The sequence below is a fragment of the Miniopterus schreibersii genome (genome assembly GCF_964146895.1).
Source record: "Miniopterus schreibersii genome assembly, chromosome: 9".
Classification (NCBI taxonomy): domain Eukaryota; kingdom Metazoa; phylum Chordata; class Mammalia; order Chiroptera; family Miniopteridae; genus Miniopterus; species Miniopterus schreibersii.
This window is the reverse complement of record NC_138118.1, coordinates 1,673,670-1,695,410: the sequence shown is the minus strand read 5'-3', so window position 1 is coordinate 1,695,410 and position 21,741 is coordinate 1,673,670. Positions and strand designations below refer to the sequence as shown.

The following is a 21,741-nucleotide window of genomic DNA, read 5'->3' as shown; positions in this document are numbered from 1 at the left end:
CAGAGATATTAGCCATGTGTCCATAGTATGTGTTATGAATATTTTCTCCCAGTTTCTCAGTCATCTTTTGTGACATATTGTCATGCCATTTTTTGAAAATTTTTATGTACTCAAACATATCGCTCTTCTATTTTATCACATCTGGATTTTGAGTCATCCTTAGAAAACCTTTCCCCACACAGATTTCTCAGTGAGGAATCACCCATGTTTATGAAAATACCTTGAAATAGTGAAATCACACAAATGGTAGGTTTGCTAACATTTATTGGGGACCTGGGATGTTAAGACACTCCCATTGCTCTCCTAAGTGCCGGGGCACCCAGCTGAGTCCTGTCATTGTCATCCCTCACTTGGTGCTTTGTCACCCCATGTCCAGATGTCCCTGGTTACTGCAGACCCAGGGACACCATCTAAAACTGCTGGGCATGGCAGACTCCCACCTGCCCCAGTGCCTTTGACTCTGAAATGTGTTCCGTCTTGCCCTGGTAGGATCGTTAAGTGCTTACTTTAGGATTTCCTACTGATCCAAGCCCTCGCTCACACATCCCCACCCACTTCACCTCCCTTCCTGTCTGGTCCCTTTGGTTTAAGCAACTCCTTAAAATTCAGCGTCTTCCTTCCTCAAAGACCATTCAGTCAGAGTCTCTTTATAGATGAACAAGCACATTCCTAGCTGTGTCTTCTGCTGAAGATACATTGTAGCCACGTGACAGGTGCTCACATCACAGGGGCTGGGCTGGGCTTTTTAGCAGAACAGGGAGAGAATCCCACCTGGGGAGCCTGGGGGGAGGCTTCGTCCAAAAGAATACGACCATCAGTCTTTTCTACACATTGTAGACAGCGGTGGCTACAAAATATACTGAAACATGTAACACTTACAAGAGTGTTAGGTTTTTTTCACCTTTTCATTATGATTTTTATCCATTATGACCATTAAGTACATAGGCAGGATTTTGGTGGTGTGGTTTTGTGCACATAATAAATTAACAATGAAAAAATGTAGGTGATGTTTGAAAGGAAAAAATGTTCTCTTAATTTCTCTCTCAGTGTCTCTCTCCATCTCAATGTCTCTCTCTATTTCTCTCTCTCAATGTCTCTCTCTCCATGGAGAGTGGTATCTATCAACACAAACCAAAAGATGGAACCTGTCCTTGAAGCCGCTGGTTCTGGGAAGTCAGAATGACCTGACGTTATGCTTAGGGGAGAAAAAAAAAATAGCTATGTGCCAGGAAAGCCAAAGATGGAGATATAAATTAGGGGGATTTATCGCCGCATAGTTATGCATTTCAATTTTTAATTTTGACTGTTCTGAATATTTTTAAAAATTGATCTATAGACGCCTCCGCCCGTTCTCTCTGGGTGAATATTTACTATTTGGGCTCAGCAGCAGGACCTGAGTCAGTTTCTGTAAATTGCACACACCCGGAGTCACCAGGTGGCTCCCGAGACGGGTTAGTAACAGCTCAGCTTCTAAAAGGGGTGCAGTGTGGGGGGGGGAGGCTTAGGGGGAGAATAAAACTACAGCATCCGAAATCCTTCTTTCCCACCATGTTGCTTTGTTTGTTCTGTTTTCCAGGGACCCTCAAAGTCTTGATCCCCCGGAGGTCAGCAACGCGAAACTGCAGTATGCAGGGTGGGGCCCCAAGGGACAGCAGCTGGTAAGCAAAGCGCATTCGGTGCCCACGTTTTGCATTTGATGAAGTTGCCTTTTTATAGCCTGAATATTATCTCACCCTAGTCGGTCTGTGTGTGTGAGTTACACTGCGGATAAGCACACGGGGCGTCTGCAAATGTAACATGTCTATTTCTTTCCTGATGGAGAATTCTCTTAAAATCGGAATTGGCCCTGGCCGGTGTTGCTCAGTGGTTAGAGCGTCAGCCTACGAACCAAAGGGTCGCCGGTTCAGTTCCCAGTCGAAGGCACCCACCTGGGTTGCAGGTTCAGTCCCGAGTGCTGGAGGCAGGTTTGATGTGTCTGTCTCACATCGGTCTCCCTCTCTCTGCCCCCCTCCCTTCCTCCCTCACTCCCTGCACTCTCTAAAAAATCAATGGAAAAATATCCTCAGGTGAGGAAGGAAGGGAGGGAGGGAGGGAGGGAGGGAGGGAGGGAGGGAGGGAGGAAGGAAGGAAGGAAGGAAGGAAGGAAGGAAGGAAGGAAGGATTGAAGACTGGCATCTGCCAGTGCCCCCAGAAGATTGGAGACAGAGCGGGCCTCTGTCTGGTTGGCTTGCCGCCGGGATGCTGACCCACGAGCAGCTCTGGAAGGATAGTTAATGAATCCCTTGGGGAGTCCTCAGTGAGAACAGCGTCAGGAGGTGGAAATGAAGGGCAAGTGCAGGAGTTGTCCGGGAATCTGCTGGAGTGGGGAGGTGGGGACGATGCCCGGTGGCAGAACACTGAGGAGAGTCCCAGGCTCTATTTCCCACTTGGAAGAGGGAGCGAGCTCAGTCGTCATCTCCCAGGGCATGAATGCTGCAGTGTGGATGATAGTCAGCCGTCACTCTGCATCTTCCTGGAGACGAGAATAAAAGTATATTGACCTAAATGGGGGCATTTCAGCTACACTTTATGAAGGGCCCTTAATAGCAAAAGATTTGGAGTCAAAAAGGCGACATTCGGCCCTGGCTGGCGTGGCTCGATGGTTAGCGCGTTGGCCTGTGTACTGAAGGGTCAAGGGTTCGATTCCCGGTCAAGGGCATATACCTGGGTTGTAGGCTCGATCCCCAGCCCCGGTCGGGGCCAGTGCAGGAAGCAACCAGTTGATGTGTTTCTCTCACATCGATGTTTCTCTCTCTCTCCCTCCCACTCTCTCTAAAAATCAATGGAAAAATATCCTGGGGTGAGGGTTTTTTAAAAAGGGGAGAGGGCAATATTCTTGTTTCTGGCCCTTACCAAAGGCGCGCTCTCACCAGACAGAGATGATCGCATGGACCTCGGAGGGGCCGATGTGTGGATTAAGTTCATCCGTTTAGAGTTCACGACTTGGAGCCTCCTATAAAGAAAGTACTTGATAAATGATGGCTTTTGTTGTTATTGTTGCATTAGGATTATTACTTGGCTTAAGCAAAATGTAGAAAATGAGAGAGAAAAAAAAGAATTGTATCCAGTGAGAGTTTGGTGTGTGTCCGAAGGTGACTCCGGCTGCCCTTGAGAAAGCCAGGACATGCAGGACATGACGCAGGGGCCCGCGTGGGCATCCAAAGGGGTGCATCTCTTTTCTGACTCTTCTTCAGATCCTAGGGGGTCAGGGACACTGTTCAGAAACAAACCGTCGAGTCCTGTCCCTCTACACCTTCAGCTTCAAGTGGGTTTGAAAGGGTCTGTCTGACTGTCTAGAAAAGGCCATGATCTGGAGACAGCAGGATTCCCCTGCTCTGACACCCCCACCCTGAAACCATACCCTGGACAGAGAGAATATGTTTCTTATAAAATTCCCAGACATTAGATCCCAGAACTTACTCATCTTTTAACTGGAAGCTTGTGTCCTTCAACCACTTCCCCCCACCCCCGCCCCCGCCCCCGCCCCGTCCCCACCCAGCCCCTGGTGACCACCATCCTGCTCTTGGTTTGTATGAGTTTGGCTTTTTAGATTCCCCAGGTGAGTGATATCCCACATGTCCTCTCTGTCTGGCTGAGGGAATGGTAACTGTGTATCGGATGGAGTGGTAACTGTGTATCGGATGGAGTGGTAACTGTGTATTGGATGGAGTGGTAACTGTGTATCAGCTGGAAGTGTTAACTGTGTATCGGGCGGAGGTGGTAACTATGTATTGGATGGAGTGGTAACTGTGTATCGGGCGGAGGTGGTAACTATGTATTGGATGGAGTGGTAACTGTGTATCGGGCGGAGGTGTCAGCTGAGGCTGTGGTGCTAATCTTTTTGTAGCACCTTAAACTTATACATTGTTATATGTCAATTATATCGCATTAAAGCTGGGGCTGGGGGGACTTGGAAAAAGCCAGTGGGCCCTCCTGCTTCCTTCTCCAGCCCCAGGACCCGTAGCTGGTCAGTGGTTCTCTCCCCTTCCGGGAAAGCCACCGGGGAACTGAGCCAAAATGGGATGAGCTGCCTCCCCTTGGTCACAGCCGTCCCCAAGGGCACTGCTGCTCACCCAGGCCTAGGTGACAGAGACGGCAGGGGGCACCTTATCAGCATGACAAACCCAGCGAGGGGAGAGAGATTGATTTTTTTCCAGCAAGAGGAGATTGTTTCATGAAATGTCACCTCCACGGAGAGGCCCAGGCTGAGGTGACATCCCATTAATAACTTATAAAAGCGCCTAATCAGTTTGGGTTAATTTGGCATTCATTGTAAAAACATTCATCACGGGCACTGAAGTCCACGACAGTAGCCGACAAATTAATTCCCGGGGATGGCATCGCCTACGTATCCTGGGATAATGGATGGAGCTGGCCCGGCGAGTGAGTCACCCGCTTTCCAAGGGCCCCTTCAACCCCAACGCCACATGGGGTCATTCCGTGGCTCTGTGGAAATCGGTTATTTTAATATTCGCTTCCACTCAGATAATAAGTTGAGTTTTGGTGACCAACGGGGATGGACGGGCCAGCCAGCAGAGTTATGGTTAGGGACTGAGGAGAATTAGGGAGGATCGCTGGGGCTCTTCCGTCCACAGGCTCCCTGAAGATTAGGGTTTTCAAAACCCAAAATCAACCTCATAATTGTGGGATCAAAGAGGAAATGAGATTTTTTTAAAAATTTTTTTTTTATTAATTCTCACCCAAGGATATTTTTTCCATTGATTTTTAGAGAGTGGAAGGGAGGGAGGGAGAGAGGAACACTGATGTGAGAGAGACACATCCATGGTTGCCTGCCCTACACGCCCCAGCCGGGGCCGGGGGGTCAAGCCTGCAACCCAGGTACGTGCCCTTGACTGGGAATCGAACCTGAGACCCTTCGGTGTCCAGGCTGATGCTCTAACCGTGAAGCAGCACCGGCCAGGGCTAAACATTTTTTTAATAATTATTTTTTAATCAGTGGAAACTAACAAAATGTGGTCATGTTGTATGAATACAGGGCAGACATGTGAGAGAAAATTCACTCTTAAAACATTATAAAAACACGCAGTAAGAGTCCTGAAGACATTCCTACACCGTCTAACACACAAATCCCTTTTAGAGAGAACCCAGCGCTACGTCCACACAGGCGTCAATGGCGCGCTCGCCTGGGTGGTCATTTGAAGGCCGGGAGCCTCCTGCGTGTGTCTAGGGAGCGGGTAACGTGCTGCACGTTCGCCGCCCGAGCTGTTACCCGGCGTCGGAAATAGGCGGGCGGCTGTGTGCGCGTGTGCGGGACAGATCATCCCAGGAGGCAGTCAGATTAGGGCTAAAAGTAAGCGGTTCTGTGTATATTGGTATATCGGGAAAGATCAATACTTTGGCCTGGCCAGACTATGGGCATTTTACCCACTTCTGAATGTTTCTTGAATACAGCAACAGTATGTATTCGTTAAAAATTTAAAAGAAGTCCTGGCCGGTGTGGCTCAGTTGATTGAGTGTCGTCCTGGGTCCCAAGGGGTCACCAGTTCGATTCCCGGTGGGGGCACAGGCCCGGGTTGGGGGCTGGATCCCCAGTCGGGGGCGTGCAGGAGGCAGCCCATCAATGACTGTCTCTTATCACTGATGTTTCTATCTCTCTCCCTCTCCCTTTCTCTCTAAAAAATCAATAAAAACATATTTTTTTAAAATAAAAAGATAAGGGAATTTGTTCTCATCCGTGAGCTTTAGGAATCCCACTCAGCAGACGTGCTCTGAAGCCACGTGAGGGGAGGCAGCGTTTTGGGGGGTCGGAGCGCACGGGGTCCTTAGAGGTGACTGCCTCTCACCCTGTCGGTGCCAGCGCACCGTGCGGATGTGCCCTTCCCCCCATCTGGGCTGCAGACCTTTCAGGGACATTTCCCGAACCCACTTGGAGGCCAAAGCAAAACTGAGACAGCGGTGGCCGCAGGGTTGGAAGCCGGGGCCTGACCCTGCTGCACATCCGCCGTTGATGAGCCGCGTTGCCTTCCCCACGGGGCCCTAATTCGATTGATTGGAGGGCGGCAGTGTATTATTTCCTAGGGAGATTCAATTGAGGGGGCGCCCGAGCCGGCCTGGGCGCTATTAGCTTAGAGGGTTTCAGGGTGATCTATCAAGTGCAATTTAAAAGCAGGACCGGACTTGCGCAGTCAGAAGAGGCCCTTTCAGGACAGAGCCCTTGGGTAATGTAACAGGGCAGATACAAATTACAGTAACCTTTTTAGACTCCAGGCTGCGGGGTGGAGCCACAGTTACATTGTAGCCCTGGGCAAGCCCATCACTCCCGTCACGTGACCAGAGCGGGCTGGGTGGTCAAAGAATTTCCCAGCAGCCTCGGGGTGCACGGCTCAGCAGTCTCCTCGGTGCCCGTAATGGGCTTTTATGGACTATTTCGTGCAGTTTCCCATCTGGATGGAGGGAGCGCCTCTTTGTCATAATTCCGAAAACGTTCCATAGTTGGAAAATATCACAGGGACCGCCCCATGTCCCCTCGCCCGCCTGGCATAACCGCGACTCTCTCTCCTGCTGAACTGCTGCAGGGTTGCCAGTCCAGTTACTCTAACAGCCCCTCGCAGGCGTCGCTGTTTTATTATTCAGCTGGCTCACCTCGGGGCAGCTTCATTTCCCAGACCCGCTGTCGGCTGTTCGGGAAGGTGAATGGTTTCCATGACGCCTGGGTCTCCCATGGCGGTGGCTCTGCACCCAGCACAGGCTCGCGACAAATGTAGGGTGTCCCCCCAAAAAGGACACACACTTTAACAGCTAATTTTAACAGCTCACTTCATTTTCACTCCTTTTCAGCTTTAACTGATTTGAAATAATGGGTGAAGCCAGACTGAGCTTTGAACAAAGAAAATTTAACCTAAAGTGTCGCTAGAGATTATTAGAAATCAATTATCAATACTGGGAGGTCGTAACACTTCCCTTTATTATTTTATTTTTCAGAGAGAGTGGAAGGGGGGGGAGAGAGACATCGATGTGAGAGAGACACATCGACTGGTTGCCTCCCACACAGGCCCCAACCGGGGCCAGGGATCAAACCTGCAGCCCAGGTGCATGCCCTTGACCGAGAATCAAACCCGAGGCCCTTTGGTGCGTGGGCTGGCGCTCTAACCACTGAGCACACCAGCCAGGGCATAATTCCCCTTTTAAAATAACCTTTCTCCATCCGGATGTCTCTCTGCCCTTGGACAAGGTTATCCCACAGTCCATGAAGGTTCACGGTACCTGTCTGACTCCTGGGGGACGCGGATGTCTACTCATGACGGACAGTGACCCGAGCGAGCTTAGGTGATCAGTGAAGGAGCTGAAATGAAACAGGCCCATTTGTATTTATTTCAGACTCTCTCTATTCCTGCGTATATCATGGCTAAGATCCAGTTCGGCTATTTCCGCTTATAACAAGCAATTAGCAGATTAGTGGATTGATTTTTCTGTTTGTTCTTTCATTTGGAGACCTAATCGCTTACCTGAATGGTTTTAGTTTTCACCCTAATGGCTTCGAGGGCCATTCAGGGCCAGAATGATGTTTGACAATTCCCTCGGCTGGGCTGATTGGGAGTGTGAATCACACGCGTCGGCCAGCATGCCGAGTCCCCATCGCCCCTCGGAGCCCCTCGGAGCCTCCAGCCAGATCTGTCCTGCGCCCGTCCCGAGGGTGCTGTGCCTGCGGGTCCTCCCCCAGCCCCTCAGCGGCACCGGGACTTGGCTGCTTCCGAACCTGAACTCGCCGCTGCTCCTGCCACCCCTCCCCTGGCTCCGCCTGCAGGGGGTGCTCCCAGTGATGGCCCAGCATCTCTTCAGTTGCCTGGCTGGTGTGGCTCAGCGGTTGAGCATCAACCTATGAACCAGGAGATCGCGGTTCGATTCCCGGTCAGGGCACATGCCTGGGTTGTGGGCTCGATCCCCAGCAGGGGGCGTGCAGGAGGCAGCCGATCAATGACTCTCATCATTGATGTTTCTCTCTCTCTCCCTCTCCCTTCCTCTCTCTGAAATCAATAAAGATATATTTTTTAAAAATCAATAAAAGCATATTAAAATGAAAAAAATCTTTTTTTAAAAAAAAAAAGAACTATTATCTCTCCTCTTTGTTTCTCTACTAACGGCTACGCTCTACCTTCCAGGAGGCCTCTTTTTAGAATTAAAGGGCAGTAACTTGACTCCTAAGAGGAGTTTTCTTAAGACAGCGGTTTCTAAGTTGAATGTGAGCTGGAGCGTAGCTGTTGCAGGCGGGGTAACAGCTCATTCCCAGGGAGAGAAAGACGCGCTCGGCGGCAGGAAGGAGGACCCTCCCTGATGTCAGTTCTCCTGAGTCTCCTCCGAGTCACGTTTCCATGACACTAAGTGACATTCTGCAGCCAGAACGTCCCCTGACCTTATAAGAAGTTGTAGATGTTGCCTTATTCATTGGCTTCCTCACTTTGCTAAGGTTTCTTCGGAGAGCCCTGCTTTCTCGGACGTGCTCACTCCCAAGCCAAGCAGAAGGTTGGCTGTGTATTAAAATAGCTCAGCACACGCTCCCTGCTGGGCTCAAAGGTGTCCTTGCTCAGCCAGGCCGGCCGTCCAGGGAAGGGGTCGGGGCCTCTTGGGAACCATGGAGAGCACCAGGACTCGTGGGCCAGACTCCCAAAGCAGCGACCCCCACGCCTATTCCTCAGAGAAGCCTGTCCCTCGGTGCAAAGACCTGGCCTGTGACATCGGATAACCAGGCATCTCCCGGCCACCCCTCCTCCCCCAGCTGCAGCTGCAGCTCCCAGTCTGTGACATGTCACAGTCATGTGGTTCCTTATGAGCGTAGAAGGTTCTAGAAGGTTCTGGCTAAGCCTGAGCAAAAAAACAAAGGGACTTTTCTAAAACACCCTCCCAGATGTCCCTGTAAGAGGTGTGTGTGTATATATCTATACCTGCTTGAGGGCCCGTGTTTGGATGTTTGTATCATGTAAAAAGAGGGGGGAATTGGCCCCCCCGGCCAGTGTTGCCCAGTGGTTAGAGTGTCTGCTGGAGCACCAAGGGGCCATGGGTTCGATTCCTGGTCAAGGGCACATACCTGGGTTGCAGGCTCCATCCCCGGCCCCATTTGGGGCGTGTGCGGGAGGCAGCCGATCGACGTGTCTCTCTCCCATCCATGTTTCTCCCCCCCCCATCCCCTTCACTCTCCGTAAAAGCAATGGAAAAAATATCCTCAGGCAGGGATTAAAGAAAAACAAAAGTGGAAACCCCAGCCGTTCACCCCAATATCCGACCTCGCCAAGCCCAGCGCCCCAGGACTCCCTACCCTCGGCGCGTGGCGTTGCGTCACCGCAGACCGGCCGCAATAGCCTCCACCGCCTTTTATTCGGCATCTTAACTGACCGTCAACAGGAGCCCGTAAGGCGGCCTCCAGGCAAATGCGCCCCTCCTTGCGACGCCCGCTTTCCCTTTCCTCCCACTGAAGATAACAGCCAAGGTACAAAAGGCTCCACTACCTAGCGTAGGTATTCGACTCGCTCCTAATATTAACTGGGCGCTGCCCCATTTGATTCGAACCGTGTTAGAGGCTTGGAGGGCGTAGAAGAAGTTAGAGCTGCGTCATCTCTAACATCTCACCCTTAGGGGAACTCGTAAGAACAGCTGCTGAACGTGAATTGGGAGGCGTCCTGGTATCTGGAAGATCCCCGGCTCCCTTCTGGTTGGAGGGGGTGCTTTACGCTCCAGGGGGCCCGAGCGGAGGACTCACACCTGGTCGTCCCTTTAGGTCCATCCTGCCCACAGGACGATCTGGGGAAACTGCCTTCTTTGCGTCGTCAATAAAAAAAATGTCAAAATCGTGCCCTGGCCGGTGGACTCCGTGGCTGGAGCTCCAGGCCGAGCACCAGATGAATGTTCAGTGGATAAACCTCAGATTCCCGTTTCCGGGCCCACCAATCTTACCTGCTGGGGAACTGTGACTGCCGGCACGGTCAGGGCACTTTGATGTCAACGTACCTAGAAGTATCCGATGACAGATTGTCCATCCTGGTAAATGACGGCGTTGGGTGAACTGTGTCAGTTCGATGTGGAGTTTGAGTCTCTGATGAACCCGAAATGCAGATTCTATCTGCCGTGGGCGAGCCCAAGGGGTCCTGAGATGACCTTTGTCGCGCCGGGTAAATGCACCAGGAAAACTCAAATTGCATCGCTGGTTTCGGACTCTTGAAGCACATCCTGCTTATAGCTACCTTCTGGGTTAATGCTGTGTGTTTTCTCTTCCCCAATTAGATATTTATCTTTGAAAACAACATCTACTACTGCGCACACGTCGGGAAGCAGGCCATCCGCGTGGTTTCCACTGGGAAGGAGGGAGTCATCTACAACGGCCTGAGCGACTGGCTGTACGAAGGTGAGACATGCCGAGCGGCCGAGGAGCGGGGCGGGGTGGTTGCCATGGTCATGTGGTTGCCGTGGTCATGTGGTCGCCGTGGTCATGTGGTCACCGTGGCATGTGGTCTATGTGGTCGCTGTGGTTGTGTGGTTGCTGTGGTCATTGTGGTCATGTGGTTCCTGTGGTTGTGTGGTTTCTGTGGTCTCTGTGGTCATGTGGTTACTGTGGTTGCAGGGTCCTCCATGGTCATGTGGCCGCCATGGTTGCTGTGGTCATGTGGTCACCGTGGTCATGTAGTCACTGTGGTTGTGTGGCCGCCACTGCCCCAGGTGGTGGTGGTTGTCTTTTCCTTTCACTTTAACTATACATTAAACTCCAGCTTCTTGAGCTTCTGCTAAATTAAAAAGATGCTGTTGGGGCTTCAGGGCGCATCAGGCTGCGGGCAGGAGCCTGGAGCGTCAAGCGCTCACCTGGTGGCTTCCAGGACCAAAGCCCTCCGGCTCCAGGGCAGGAGGCGCTGTAGCGGGAGGCGTGTTGTACCAGGAGGTGACGTCTGGGGACACTGGAATAGGCACAGGTTCCTGACTCTCACTCCAACAGGTCCAGTGACTTGTGCCTTGAGGCTGGCAGAGTTGGGAAAGAAATAACAGGTGAAAGCTCCCGAGAGGAGCCAACCGAGTGAGTCGCCATCCAGGGTCCTTGCCTTGCGGGACGCTTCCTACCACTGGGTGTCCTCTGGGACGAGAGGACCCCAGCCGTGTGTGGGATTAAATAACTAGGAATCGGAGCCAGGAGCTCTGTTCTTAACATTTGTCATCTGCCCCCCCCGCTCGCGAGACCGTCCCGCCGCGTTACTGGTCGCTGTTCGGGCCGAGCACTGTGTGTCTGTTTCCTCACTAACCCTCCTCAGTGCGTCTGTAACAGAACATCTCAGACAGGCGGCCTGAGCGACACACCGATTCCTCACAGCCCTGGAGGCCGATCGTCCAAGATCAGGGTGTGGGGACGTAGGGCCGTGAGGGTCCTCAGACCCCGTGTCCTCCTGCCCGCCAGGGACCACGTGGGCGCAGCGAGCGCTCAGCACCGGGCGGCCCAGGGAGCCAGGGGTGCCCTGGGCGTTATGAAGCCCAGACACTGTCGTTCCTCCCCAGCGCCGTGCATTCCGCGAGCTGGGATCCTGCATTGCGGGGACTTCATGTGCCACCGGAGTATTAATTCCCATTGTAATGTCACTAAAAACACTGAGGCGTGAAGTGCTAGGGCTTGGCCTCTAATTTTTTGTGGGCTTTTTTTTTTTTTTTTTGGTTAATTCTCACCTGAGGATATTTTTTTCCATTGATTTTCTTTTTTAGAAAGAGTGGAAGGGAAGGAGGGAGGGGAGAGAAACATCAATGTAAAAGAGAGACACATTGATTGGTCGCCTCCTGCATGTGCTCGGTTGTTCTGCGCCCAGATCTCCCAACACGGATAACACGGCAACAGAGGACGCTTAGCGAGCGATGGGGGGGCGAGCGTGTGTGTAACAGAGAGAGAGGAACAGAGGGCAGAGAGTCAGAAAAAGACACACAGACAGAGAGAGGCCAAGAGACAGAGGGACAGAGAACATGAAATGTTAAAGTGTCTTCTTTAAGGAAAAGACGGGAAAAATATAAAAAAATATGACCAATAAAATAGCACTAAATACATATCTATCAACAATTGAACCTAAAAATCAAAATAAAGGAACAAGCGGGACAGAAGCAGACTTGGATACAGAGAACATTTTACAGTTGCCAGAGGGGTGGGGGTTGGGGGCCGGGTGCAAAGGAGGAGGGATTGAGGGCGACAGATCGGCGGTTACGGGACAGTCACGGGATGTAAAGTCCAGCACAGGGGAGAGTGTCAGTGATATTCTAATAACTATGGATGGTGCCAGGGGGGTGGGAGATTTGTTGGGGTGATCACTTAGTATGTGATGTCTAATCAATGGGGTGTACACCTGAAACTAGTATAATATTGCGTGTCAACTGTAATTGAAAAATTAAAAATGATTTTTAAAATCTTTAATATAAAAAAACAAAGAGGGACAGTGGGAGACCAGAAAGGCACACGGAGAGAGACAGAGACAGAGGCAGACTCAGAGAGAGGCGGATTTCCGCGAAGCCGCTCAGATACCCACTATAACCAAAATTTAAGGACCTACGATTTATTTGCCTGCAACATCTGTCTCCACTGGCATTGCTGGAGTCGTAAAATACTGTCCTTCATGCCCGGCCGGCGTGGCTCAGTGGTTGAGCGTCGACCTATGAACCTGGAGGTCACGGTTCGATTCCCGGTCAGGGCGCAGGCCCGGGCTGCGGGCTCGATCCCCAGTGGGGGGCGTGCAGGGGGCAGCCGGTCAATGACTCTCATCATTGATGTTTCTCTCCCTCTCCCTTCCTCTCTCTCTAAAAAATCAATAAAAACATGTTTTTAAAAAATGCTGTCCTTTGTGTAGAAAGATACAAGGGACCTGCCCTCCTCAGTGGCGTGTGGCCCGTTGCCTGTGATTGGCAGGTGCACTTGCCGGGAGCCATCTGCACGTCCGGGTCCTCCCTGTGGGTCCGTACGCGGCGGGCTAGCTGGGCGCCGTGGAGGGTCCTGGGCTGCCCACCCAGGAAAGCGGCGTCTTGAAAATGTCCCACGTTCACGCCTCCAGCCACAGAGAAAAGCATTTCTTATCTTTTGCCCCCAGTACGAAAAATTTAAAAAGCACAGTAGAATTGCGGCACCTGTCGGGACGCTTGGAGGGACTTCATGTCAGCAGCGCCAGGGAGGGACCGAGATGCCCACCGGCCAGCCATCCCCTCCTGCCAGCCGTGGGGGGGACGCTGCCCCCTGGTGGCCGACCGCGCGCACCGGCTGCCTGGCTCCCCAGCTCGGGGTGGGTTTGGGGAACTGGCAGGTCTCTGAGGATAAGCAGGCGCTGGGTGTGGAATATGCGAATCCCGGCGCCCATTGGCATTGATGAGGGGGCAGCTAGCGTCCCAAGGCAGCAGCTCCATTTGCCGCCCGGCCTGAGGCGCCCTGGTTTCTTTTTTAGCGCCCCCCCCCCCATTTAATTCTACTCTCAGCACCTGTTAAAATATTTAGCGGCAGGAAAAAAGGCAGAAGATGCAAGCGGGAATATGTCAGAGATTCTGTATTTAGAATGAGGCCGTTTATTTCCAGATGCGGGTCTATCAGGTGTGCTATTTATGTATTTTGCAATTTTCTGGGATTTCTCGGGGCACTTTGATTTTCTCCAGTACGTAGGGCCCTGGGGTGGGGGGAGCGGGCGCTTATGAGCGGACCGACGCCACGGGGCCGTTTCCTTCAGGAGCGGTCCCCGCTCGGCCCGTGGCGCTGTGGGCGCTCTGTTCCGATGTGTATCTTGCCTCATTAAAAGATGACAGTCGGCAGTGCGGATGTGACTCGGGCAGATGGCGTCACCAAATGTTGACCGGCTGCCTGAGCTGCCAGGCTGTGCGGACTGGAACAGGAGGCCGGCCGCGCGTGGTCTGGCTCTCTGGCCAGGCTGCCGTGTCCTGGGAACAGCGTGAGCCCGGAATCAGGAGACTGAGACCCCTCGGTCCCGGGCTTCTGGGTAAATAACCGGTCTCCTGGCCAAGGCCTCACAGCTGGAGTGGGCGTGGAGCCGGAGCAAGGCTCTGACACTTCCTTTGAGCGAGTTTCCAAGGTTCCTGGGCCTCGACTCTCCCCTCTGTAAAATGGGCTCACACACTCGGACGGAGAACGTGGCCCTGCCCCTCCCACGAGGCTGTGGCGGAGCTCAGAGAACACGGGGCACCTTTGTCCCAAAGTCAGGGCGTTGGCCGGTGAGCACTGCTGTCCCCGCAGGGTTTGGCAGGGAGAGAGGAGGAAGGCCGGGTGCAGGAAGATAAACTCGGGGCAGGCGCTGAGGGTCGGTGAGAGGCAGGGGCTGAGCAGGGCCCTGTCTCCACGGGAGACGTTTGCGGAGCACTTCCTGTGGCTCCGCAATTGTTTTTGTTAATCTTCCCCTGAGGGTGTTTTTTCCATTGATTCTTAGAGAGAGTGGAAGGGAGGGAGAGAGAGAGAGGGGGAGAGAGAGACATTGAGGTGAGAGAGACATTGAGGTGAGAGAGACATTGAGGTGAGAGAGACACATGGAGCGGTTGCCTCCTGTACAAGCCCCGACTGGGGCCGGAAATAGAACCTGCAATGGTCAAGGTGGGTGCCCTTGACCAGGGATTGAACCCACGACCCTCCTGTGCACAGGCTGACTCTCTATCCACCGAGCCACACCGGCCAGGGCTCAATCTATGGCTCATTTGAAAGCAGAGGGAGGGCCCTAAGCGTGTGAGACCCAGCAGGTACTCAGTAAGTCACCAGAAATGTCCCCAAGTTAAACCCACCAGGTGTCCACCCCAGGCAGCTGATGCCACCTGGGCAGCTGTTCTCAAAGGAAGGGCCGGGGTTGAGGGCGGTGGCTCCACCGGGTCGTCCTCTCTCCCCTTTCTGTCCTTGTCACGTGCACAGCCCGTGTCCGAGGAAGAGCGTCCGGCTCAGGCACATGCCCGGCTTGGAGCAGGATTTAAAGCTCGTGTCCCATGCAATGGTGACCTTGTCTCTTTAGCCTCATAATGTTTCATCCACGGGGCTGCTCCAGTCCAAGGCGATGGCCACAGTCCCAGGAAATTCGGAGAATGGAGCGAGTGGGGACAGCCTGTCAGGAATGGCTTATCCCGCGCTCGGGGACCTGCCTGGCCCTGCCACCTCTGCTTCCCCTGAATCTCCGCCTGCATCTCACAAACAGCAAGGCGACACCTTACGACCAGCTGTGACCGAGTGTGGCCACGGGGACACCCCCCTTCAGTCAGAATCCCGGGGCTGCCCCCGGGCGGTCAGGATGTGTCCGTACAAGTCGAACAACAGGACGAGCCGAAATGAACAACTGGGTGCGGTTGAGTGTAGAACCCGTTCCGAGGGTTGTTTGTAACTTACCGTCGATTCACCTGCCGTTAAAAAAATGAACAAAACTCGAAGCCTAATTTCCTGCCTGACACACCTTGCTTTTGCTGCGCATTATTTTCAAAATATGCTTTCACGGATATTAAGAAATAATTATGCAGCACAGCTCTGGCCGAGTAAGGCGAGTTCAGCTCTGGGAGGGTTCTCTCGGGAAAACGTGTTACGATGAGCTTTCCTGGGATGCACCCTAAGAGGAAATATGAATCCCGCCATAAAATTGTAAAACAAAAGCCAGGGTACAAAGGAAATGCTACATATAATTTTGCTCTGTGGTAAAAAAAAAATTTTAAAAAAAAATCTAATTTTCAGCCCAGCGTTTGACCCACGAACCAGGAGGTTGCGGTTTGATTCCCGGGCAGGGCACAGGCCCGGGTGCAGGCCCCTCGATCCCCAGCAGGGGGCGCGCAGGAGGCAGCCGATCCATGACTCTCATCACTGATGTTTCTCTCTCTCTCCCTCTCCCTTCCTCTTTTGAAATCAATAAAAACTTATTTTTTAAAAATTCTAACTTTCAGGAGAAGACAAAATAAAGTCAGCACTTTTGAGAAACGCTTCGTACACACAGACGGTGGTTTCTCTCCGTGGGTGGCTCACTCAGTCGCCAGTTAAAATTCCAACCTCAGAATCTCGATCGTCTTAACTTTCTTGTGACTATTAATGCGATGACCGGCTTTGGGAGAACATATAACTGTCTGAGGAAATTAAAGATCGTTACAGGGTTGATAACACATTTTGCCTAAGACACTAAACCAATCTCTCTGCGCAGATTATTAAATTAACGTCGAGGTCAGAGTATTATGGCGGATTTTCCTCGTGTTTCGTACGTTGGACACGTTTCAGGGGCTGAATTTAAAACGATGTTTGGTGGCTCTGGCAGGTGGGTCTCAGTGGTTAGAGCGTCAAAGGGCTGGAGGGTTCGCGTCCCGGTCAAGGGCACGTGCCTGGGTTCCAGGCTTGAACCCCGTCCCCCTGCAGGGCGCATGCGGGGAGGCAGCCAATCGATGTGTGTGTCTCTCTCTCAAATCAATAAACATATCCTCAGGTGAGGATTAAAAGAAACGAAAAGCGATGAAGACAAGTGGGGGTTGTTTGTTTGGGCTCTTTTGTTGAGAAGAGATGGAGTTTTTGCAGACCTTTCCTTTCCTCCGGTTCTGTTGCTCGGGTCACCGTGAAATAATAACCCTCCGCGGCGCAATCCTCATCCAGTTCAGAAGCGCTTGTTAGGTTCACACGCTCAAATTGTGTCCAAAAAAAAAAAAAATGGTTTCTGGAAAATCAGCCTCCGTCCGCTTGGGCCCCGATGGATCGGGTCTCATGGTGCTGAGCTCGGTGCCAGCACCGGGCGCTTCTGGGCCCCGTGGGAGGGGGGCGAGGGCAGGGCCCAGGGGAGACCTCGCAGGGCTGTGGCATTGCCGTGTCCCGGGACCCAGGGGTCCAGGTCTCCTGGCAGCTCCCTCGCTGGACCCCACTCCCGGGGCTGACTGTTCACATCTCTCCGCCTTGTCTTCCCTCAGAGGAGATCCTGAAGACCCACATCGCCCACTGGTGGTCTCCGGACGGCACGAGGCTCGCCTACACCACCATCAATGACTCCCGCGTGCCTGTCATGGAGCTCCCGACCTACACGGGCGCCACGTACCCCACAGTGAAGCTCTACCACTACCCCAAGGTAGGCGAGAGGCCACGGCAGCAAACCACGGTGCCCCCGCGCCCCCCACCCGGCGCCCTGAGTGCAGGGCGGTGACCCGCAGACGTGCTGGGAGCCACGCGGCCGAGAGGCAGGATGAGTTATTGCCCTTCACGCCCTGTCAGCTGAGTCCAATCTGTTGGCACATTTACTTTATTTGAAATGATTGAGTTGCCGTTGATCTTTTGTCTACGCTCTGTCCGAACCAGAATAAATGCATCCCCTCCCCCTTGTGATTCCAGGTGACAAAAACTCACACCGCCCACCCTTGGGACACTCGTTCCGTGTTCCGTTTCTAGGGTTTGGCTCCTGGGAGGTCAGAGGGCCCCGTCTGCCCCTGGCCCCTGGATCCCCACTGGGCTGCTTTGCGCTTGGCCATGTCGTGGCCGGGAGTGTGTCTAACGGCATCTCAGGCCACAGTGCCGGTCCCCGGAGCCAGCCAGAGATGAGGGCATGGTGGGGGGACATGGTGGGGGGCACAGGGGCCGGCATCCAACCTCGTTCCGTTAGCAAATTAGAGCAGGGCGGTGCCAGGGGAGGACCTGACCCCAAACCTCTCCTGCCCACTCGGTGAGACAGATGGTGCCCGGGAGAGTGGGTGCAGCTCCCGTGGACGCACGCAGGCAGCTGTCCCGCTGCCCACGGGCGGCCCCAGGCCCCTGCGCCCGCCTGGGAGGGCGCCCACTTCCCCCTGGGGCTGCTCTGAAGGACCCCTCCAGCCTCCGTCGCACAGCACCGAGCCCACCTGCCCATGTCATCAGATGCCCGAGGGCCTCCCCGAATCGATCGTGTCCCGGTGAGCCAGCCGGGGCCGACGGGAGACGCCTGGGGTCTCAGTCCCTTGACAGCGGCGACACACACAACGCCCGGAAGCCTGAACAACGGCCGTTCGTTTCTCTCGTGTCTGCGGGCTGGGAGTCCAGCCGGGTGACCGTGCGCTCAGGCTCTGCTGAGACCCTCTTTCGGTTTCAGGTGGCCGCGCTCCTGTGTCCCCACGTGGCGGGGAGCTGTGGTCTCCTCCTCTCCTCCTAAGGACACGGACCCCCTCGTGGGGCCCCACCCTCACGACCTCACCTGACCCGGTGACCTCCCAAAGGCCCCGCCTGCCTGCAGATACCGTCCCGGGGGGCCCTGGGCCCCACATTTTCACCCGGGAGGGACACCGACGTTCAGGCCACAGCAGCTGGTAGGACAGACCCGTTTGCCACGGCTCTTTGGTCAGTGTGGCCAGGGTCCTGCGAGGTCCCAGGTGGAGAAGCGTGATCCCTGGCGATTCCTGAGGCCAGGGCCTTTGTCTCTGCCGTTTTCCCACCCTGAGGGCACCTGGATGTCGGTGCGGGACTTGGGTTTGCCTTCGGACAGGATTCCTTCCTCCCGTTCCAGCTTGTCGCTCACTAAAGCCCCGTGGAAGGGCCCAGGGTGGTAGCCGGGCACACGTTTGAGTAAAGTGTGCTGGACGATGCCTAGTCTGTCAACCAGCCTACGTGCCCACCACGCACACACACACGCACACACGCATACACACACACACACGTATACAAACACACATACACACACACACACACACACAGCCAGGGCTGTCTGACCTTCATCGGACCACCCACAGATAGAATGGTTTCCAGGTTAACCCTTTTATGGGTGTCCCTTCAACCTAGGAGTGGTGACCTTGATCTTACAGTGATGACCTTGATCTTACAGTGATAACCTTGATCTTACAGTGATGACTTTGCTCTTACCATGATGACCTTGGCCTTACAGTGAGGACCTTGGTCTTTATAGAGATGACCTTGATCTTACAGTGATGACCTTGGCCTTACAGTGATAAGCCTGCTCTTACAGTGATGTCCTTGGTTTTATAGAGATGACCTTGACCTTGACCTTACAGTGAGCTCTGGGACAGATGCTCAGAAGTCAGACTGATGAAACCCCAGGTCCCTCAGAGCCTGAGGTTTCATGTTTTAACAGAAAGTCACCATATCCTGGCCCACAGGACTCAGGCGCCCTTGGGCCCGTAACGCCTTCCCGCAAGTCAGAGCCATGAACCGGGGGACCCCCGGGACTGCCTGTCACGCGGATCCCCTCATCACCCTGAACTTCTCCCCCTGCGGGGAGCCCGGGGAGCCAGGGCATCAGTCTGACCCACCGTCCGGCTGACGGTGCAGAGCCACCGCCCTTCCAGCTGGTGCCACTTGTCCCCAGGGAGCGGAGGGGGAGCAGAGAGGACGTCCCATTCCCTTCAAAGGGCTGTGTTTGCCCCACGCCTGGGCGTCGCTAACCCCCCCACTTCCAGGACTTTCTCTCCCCACCTAGTTTCTCTCCAGCTCCCGGCGGTTAAGCCAGTGGACGGGCGCTCACCCGGCGTTGACCGGCGGGGCCGGTGGGTGCAGCGAGGAGGGGCCGGGCTTCCGCGCCGAGGAGGAAGCGTCTCCGGGTTACCTCTCCCCCATCCACGCGGGAACACCCCGCCCTCGGCGCCGAGCTCGGGGTCCCGGAGCCTGCGGCTGCCCTGGGGAGACCTCACAGGGCCCGGGCACCGTCCAGGCCGCGGGCGGCCTCACATTCCTGTCCTTTTGTCCGTCCCAGGCCGGATGTGAAAACCCCAGTATCTCCCTGCATGTCATCGGCTTAAACGGACCCACCCACGACCTGGAGATGATGCCCCCGGACGACCCACGGATGAGGTTTGTTTCCCTCTCTCTGACATCAGGAAACAGTCATAACGAGATGCACTGTTATTGTTGGATTTGCGGGGCCTCCTCAGGCGCCGATGTATTTTACTGCTAATGCCAACATCTAAGAAAAGGGGCAGTTACCCCAAGTTTCCCGTGTGCTTCATCAGTTTACTGGGCGGGAGCCCCAGTCCCACCCGTCCGACCGCTTCTCGCCTGCGTCGGGCGTCCTTCCTCCTACCGGGACCGCCCGCGTCCGGCAGGGGGCGACCGACACCGTCTTTCCCCGAAAGTCCACGTAACCACGCTTTCTGTCCACGGCGCCCCGATTTTAGAGCCTCATTCAGAGCATCGCTGTACCCCCTGGCTGGGGGGCGGGCCAGCGGCTCCTGCCCCGCGAGCACCCCTCCCAGATGGCGAGGTCCCCGCCCAGCAGCGGGGGGGCATTGGACACAGATAACGACCCTGTTATTAGCAACGGCTGGTTTATGTGGATTTTTTTTTTTTTAAATCAAAACATGCTGAGAAGCATCTATCAGAGTGAAGGGGTCTGAATATCAGTTTTGTTTCGTCCCAAAGCTCCAGGAGCCTGGAGATGTATTAACTTCCCACGTAGGTCCTGAAACCTTCCTGTTGAGAATGTTAATAAGGACCGGCCGGGGGTGCGGGGGAGAGGGGGGCGTTGGTCCGGCACCAGGGCCCTCTCATCCCCGCGAGTCTATAAAAACGGGCCCCTTGAGGCCAGAAGTGATTCCTTCTGTGACTCGGCAAACACCCCAAACCCAAATTTTGCCACCGCTCCGGCCTGGGCCTTTACTATCCAATTACAAAACCCCAGGGTGTCGGTAGCTTCCGGAAGCTTCTGGAAGGGCAGGACCCGGGGCCCAGGCAGAGGGGTGTGAGTGACGTTGTCATCACGGTGACACCCACGGTCAGCCCGTCAGCCCACATCCCCGAAGGCAGAGGTCTCTGTGGGATTCGACAGGGGGTTTCGAAGCCCGAACCCCCCGCGTCGGCGCCCGCCCTGGACTGGGCCCCCCCTGCAGCCGGTCCCCAGGCCTGACCCCCGCGGCCCCTCCTTGGGGAGCAGTGGGGGGGGTTCAGACCCACTCGGCTGGTCCTGTTTTTGCTGGGGTGGGAGAGACGCTCGGCTCGTTGCTCTGTGCCCTCTCCCGACGCCCGTAGATGCCCCGGCTTCCCCGCAGCCCCAGCCCTGCCTGGCCCCCCGAGGCCGGTCCCGCCACCTCGCCCAGTTAATGCGGAGAGTCACCTGGAAAATGTAAGCCATCTGCTGCGGTTAATTGGAAATCTCATTTAGCCAATTTGGTGGTGCTGTTTCCGCAGGCTTGATTAGCTTCAAGGACAGTGAAAAATCGGCCTCCGTCCGTCCGAGCCCGAGGTTCGGGGGCCGCCTTCCGGCGCTGGCTCGCTCTCGCGCCCTAAGCTGGCGGGGACCATGGCTTTCCTGCGCAGCGCGAGGCTAGTCGTGTGCGGCCCCCGGGCATTGTCAAGCCCGCCCTCCGTCGCCCTCCCTCCGACTTCCCCCGAGGGAGCTCAGGTTTCTCAGACCGAGGGGGTGGTGGGGACGGGAGCAGAGGCCTGGGTGCGGAGGGAGATGGGCTGGGGCAGGTCCTCACAGGCGAGCGCGTGATTGCAGGTGCGAGGGGGCCCTGAAGCATGGAGCCGGCCCTGCCCGCGGGGCCGGAGCGTCCGCCTGAGCACCGCAGGGTCGCAGGGTCGCAGGGTCGCAGGTTCCCTTCCCCGTCCAGGGGCTCCCGGGTTAGTAAGGGAACCGCGAGGCGTTAGAACCGGCCCACAGGCGTCGGAGAAGCCGGCGGACAGGGCCCGCTGGACGGAGAAGTGTGAGCGGAAGCGGCTGGGTTATGGATCCAGCAGGGCCTCAGCCTTGGCCTCTGGGGAAACGTCTGCCCCGCCGGCCGCAAGGCCCGCACGACGTCCGCCCCGGGGGTGGGGGCCACGCCCAGCCCTGGAGGAGCACC

The 21,741-nt window shown here is 54.9% G+C and overlaps 1 protein-coding gene across 5 annotated transcripts in view; it reads left to right on the top strand.

Annotated features, from left to right (window-relative positions):
* DPP6 (dipeptidyl peptidase like 6) overlaps positions 1–21,741 on the top strand; it is a gene marked incomplete at its 5' end in the record, with an annotated part of 373,544 nt that overhangs the window by 317,736 nt on the left and 34,067 nt on the right. For 4 of the 5 annotated variants that reach the window (XM_081148107.1, XM_081148109.1, XM_081148111.1 and 1 more), the window contains 4 exons: positions 1,577–1,658; positions 10,273–10,393; positions 16,900–17,054; positions 19,656–19,753. In XM_081148107.1, coding sequence (XP_081004233.1) covers positions 1,577–1,658; positions 10,273–10,393; positions 16,900–17,054; positions 19,656–19,753 — 456 coding nt within the window. The remainder of the gene's footprint in view (positions 1–1,576; positions 1,659–10,272; positions 10,394–16,899; positions 17,055–19,655; positions 19,754–21,741) is intronic. The other variant, XM_081148110.1, reaches the window with a different exon arrangement.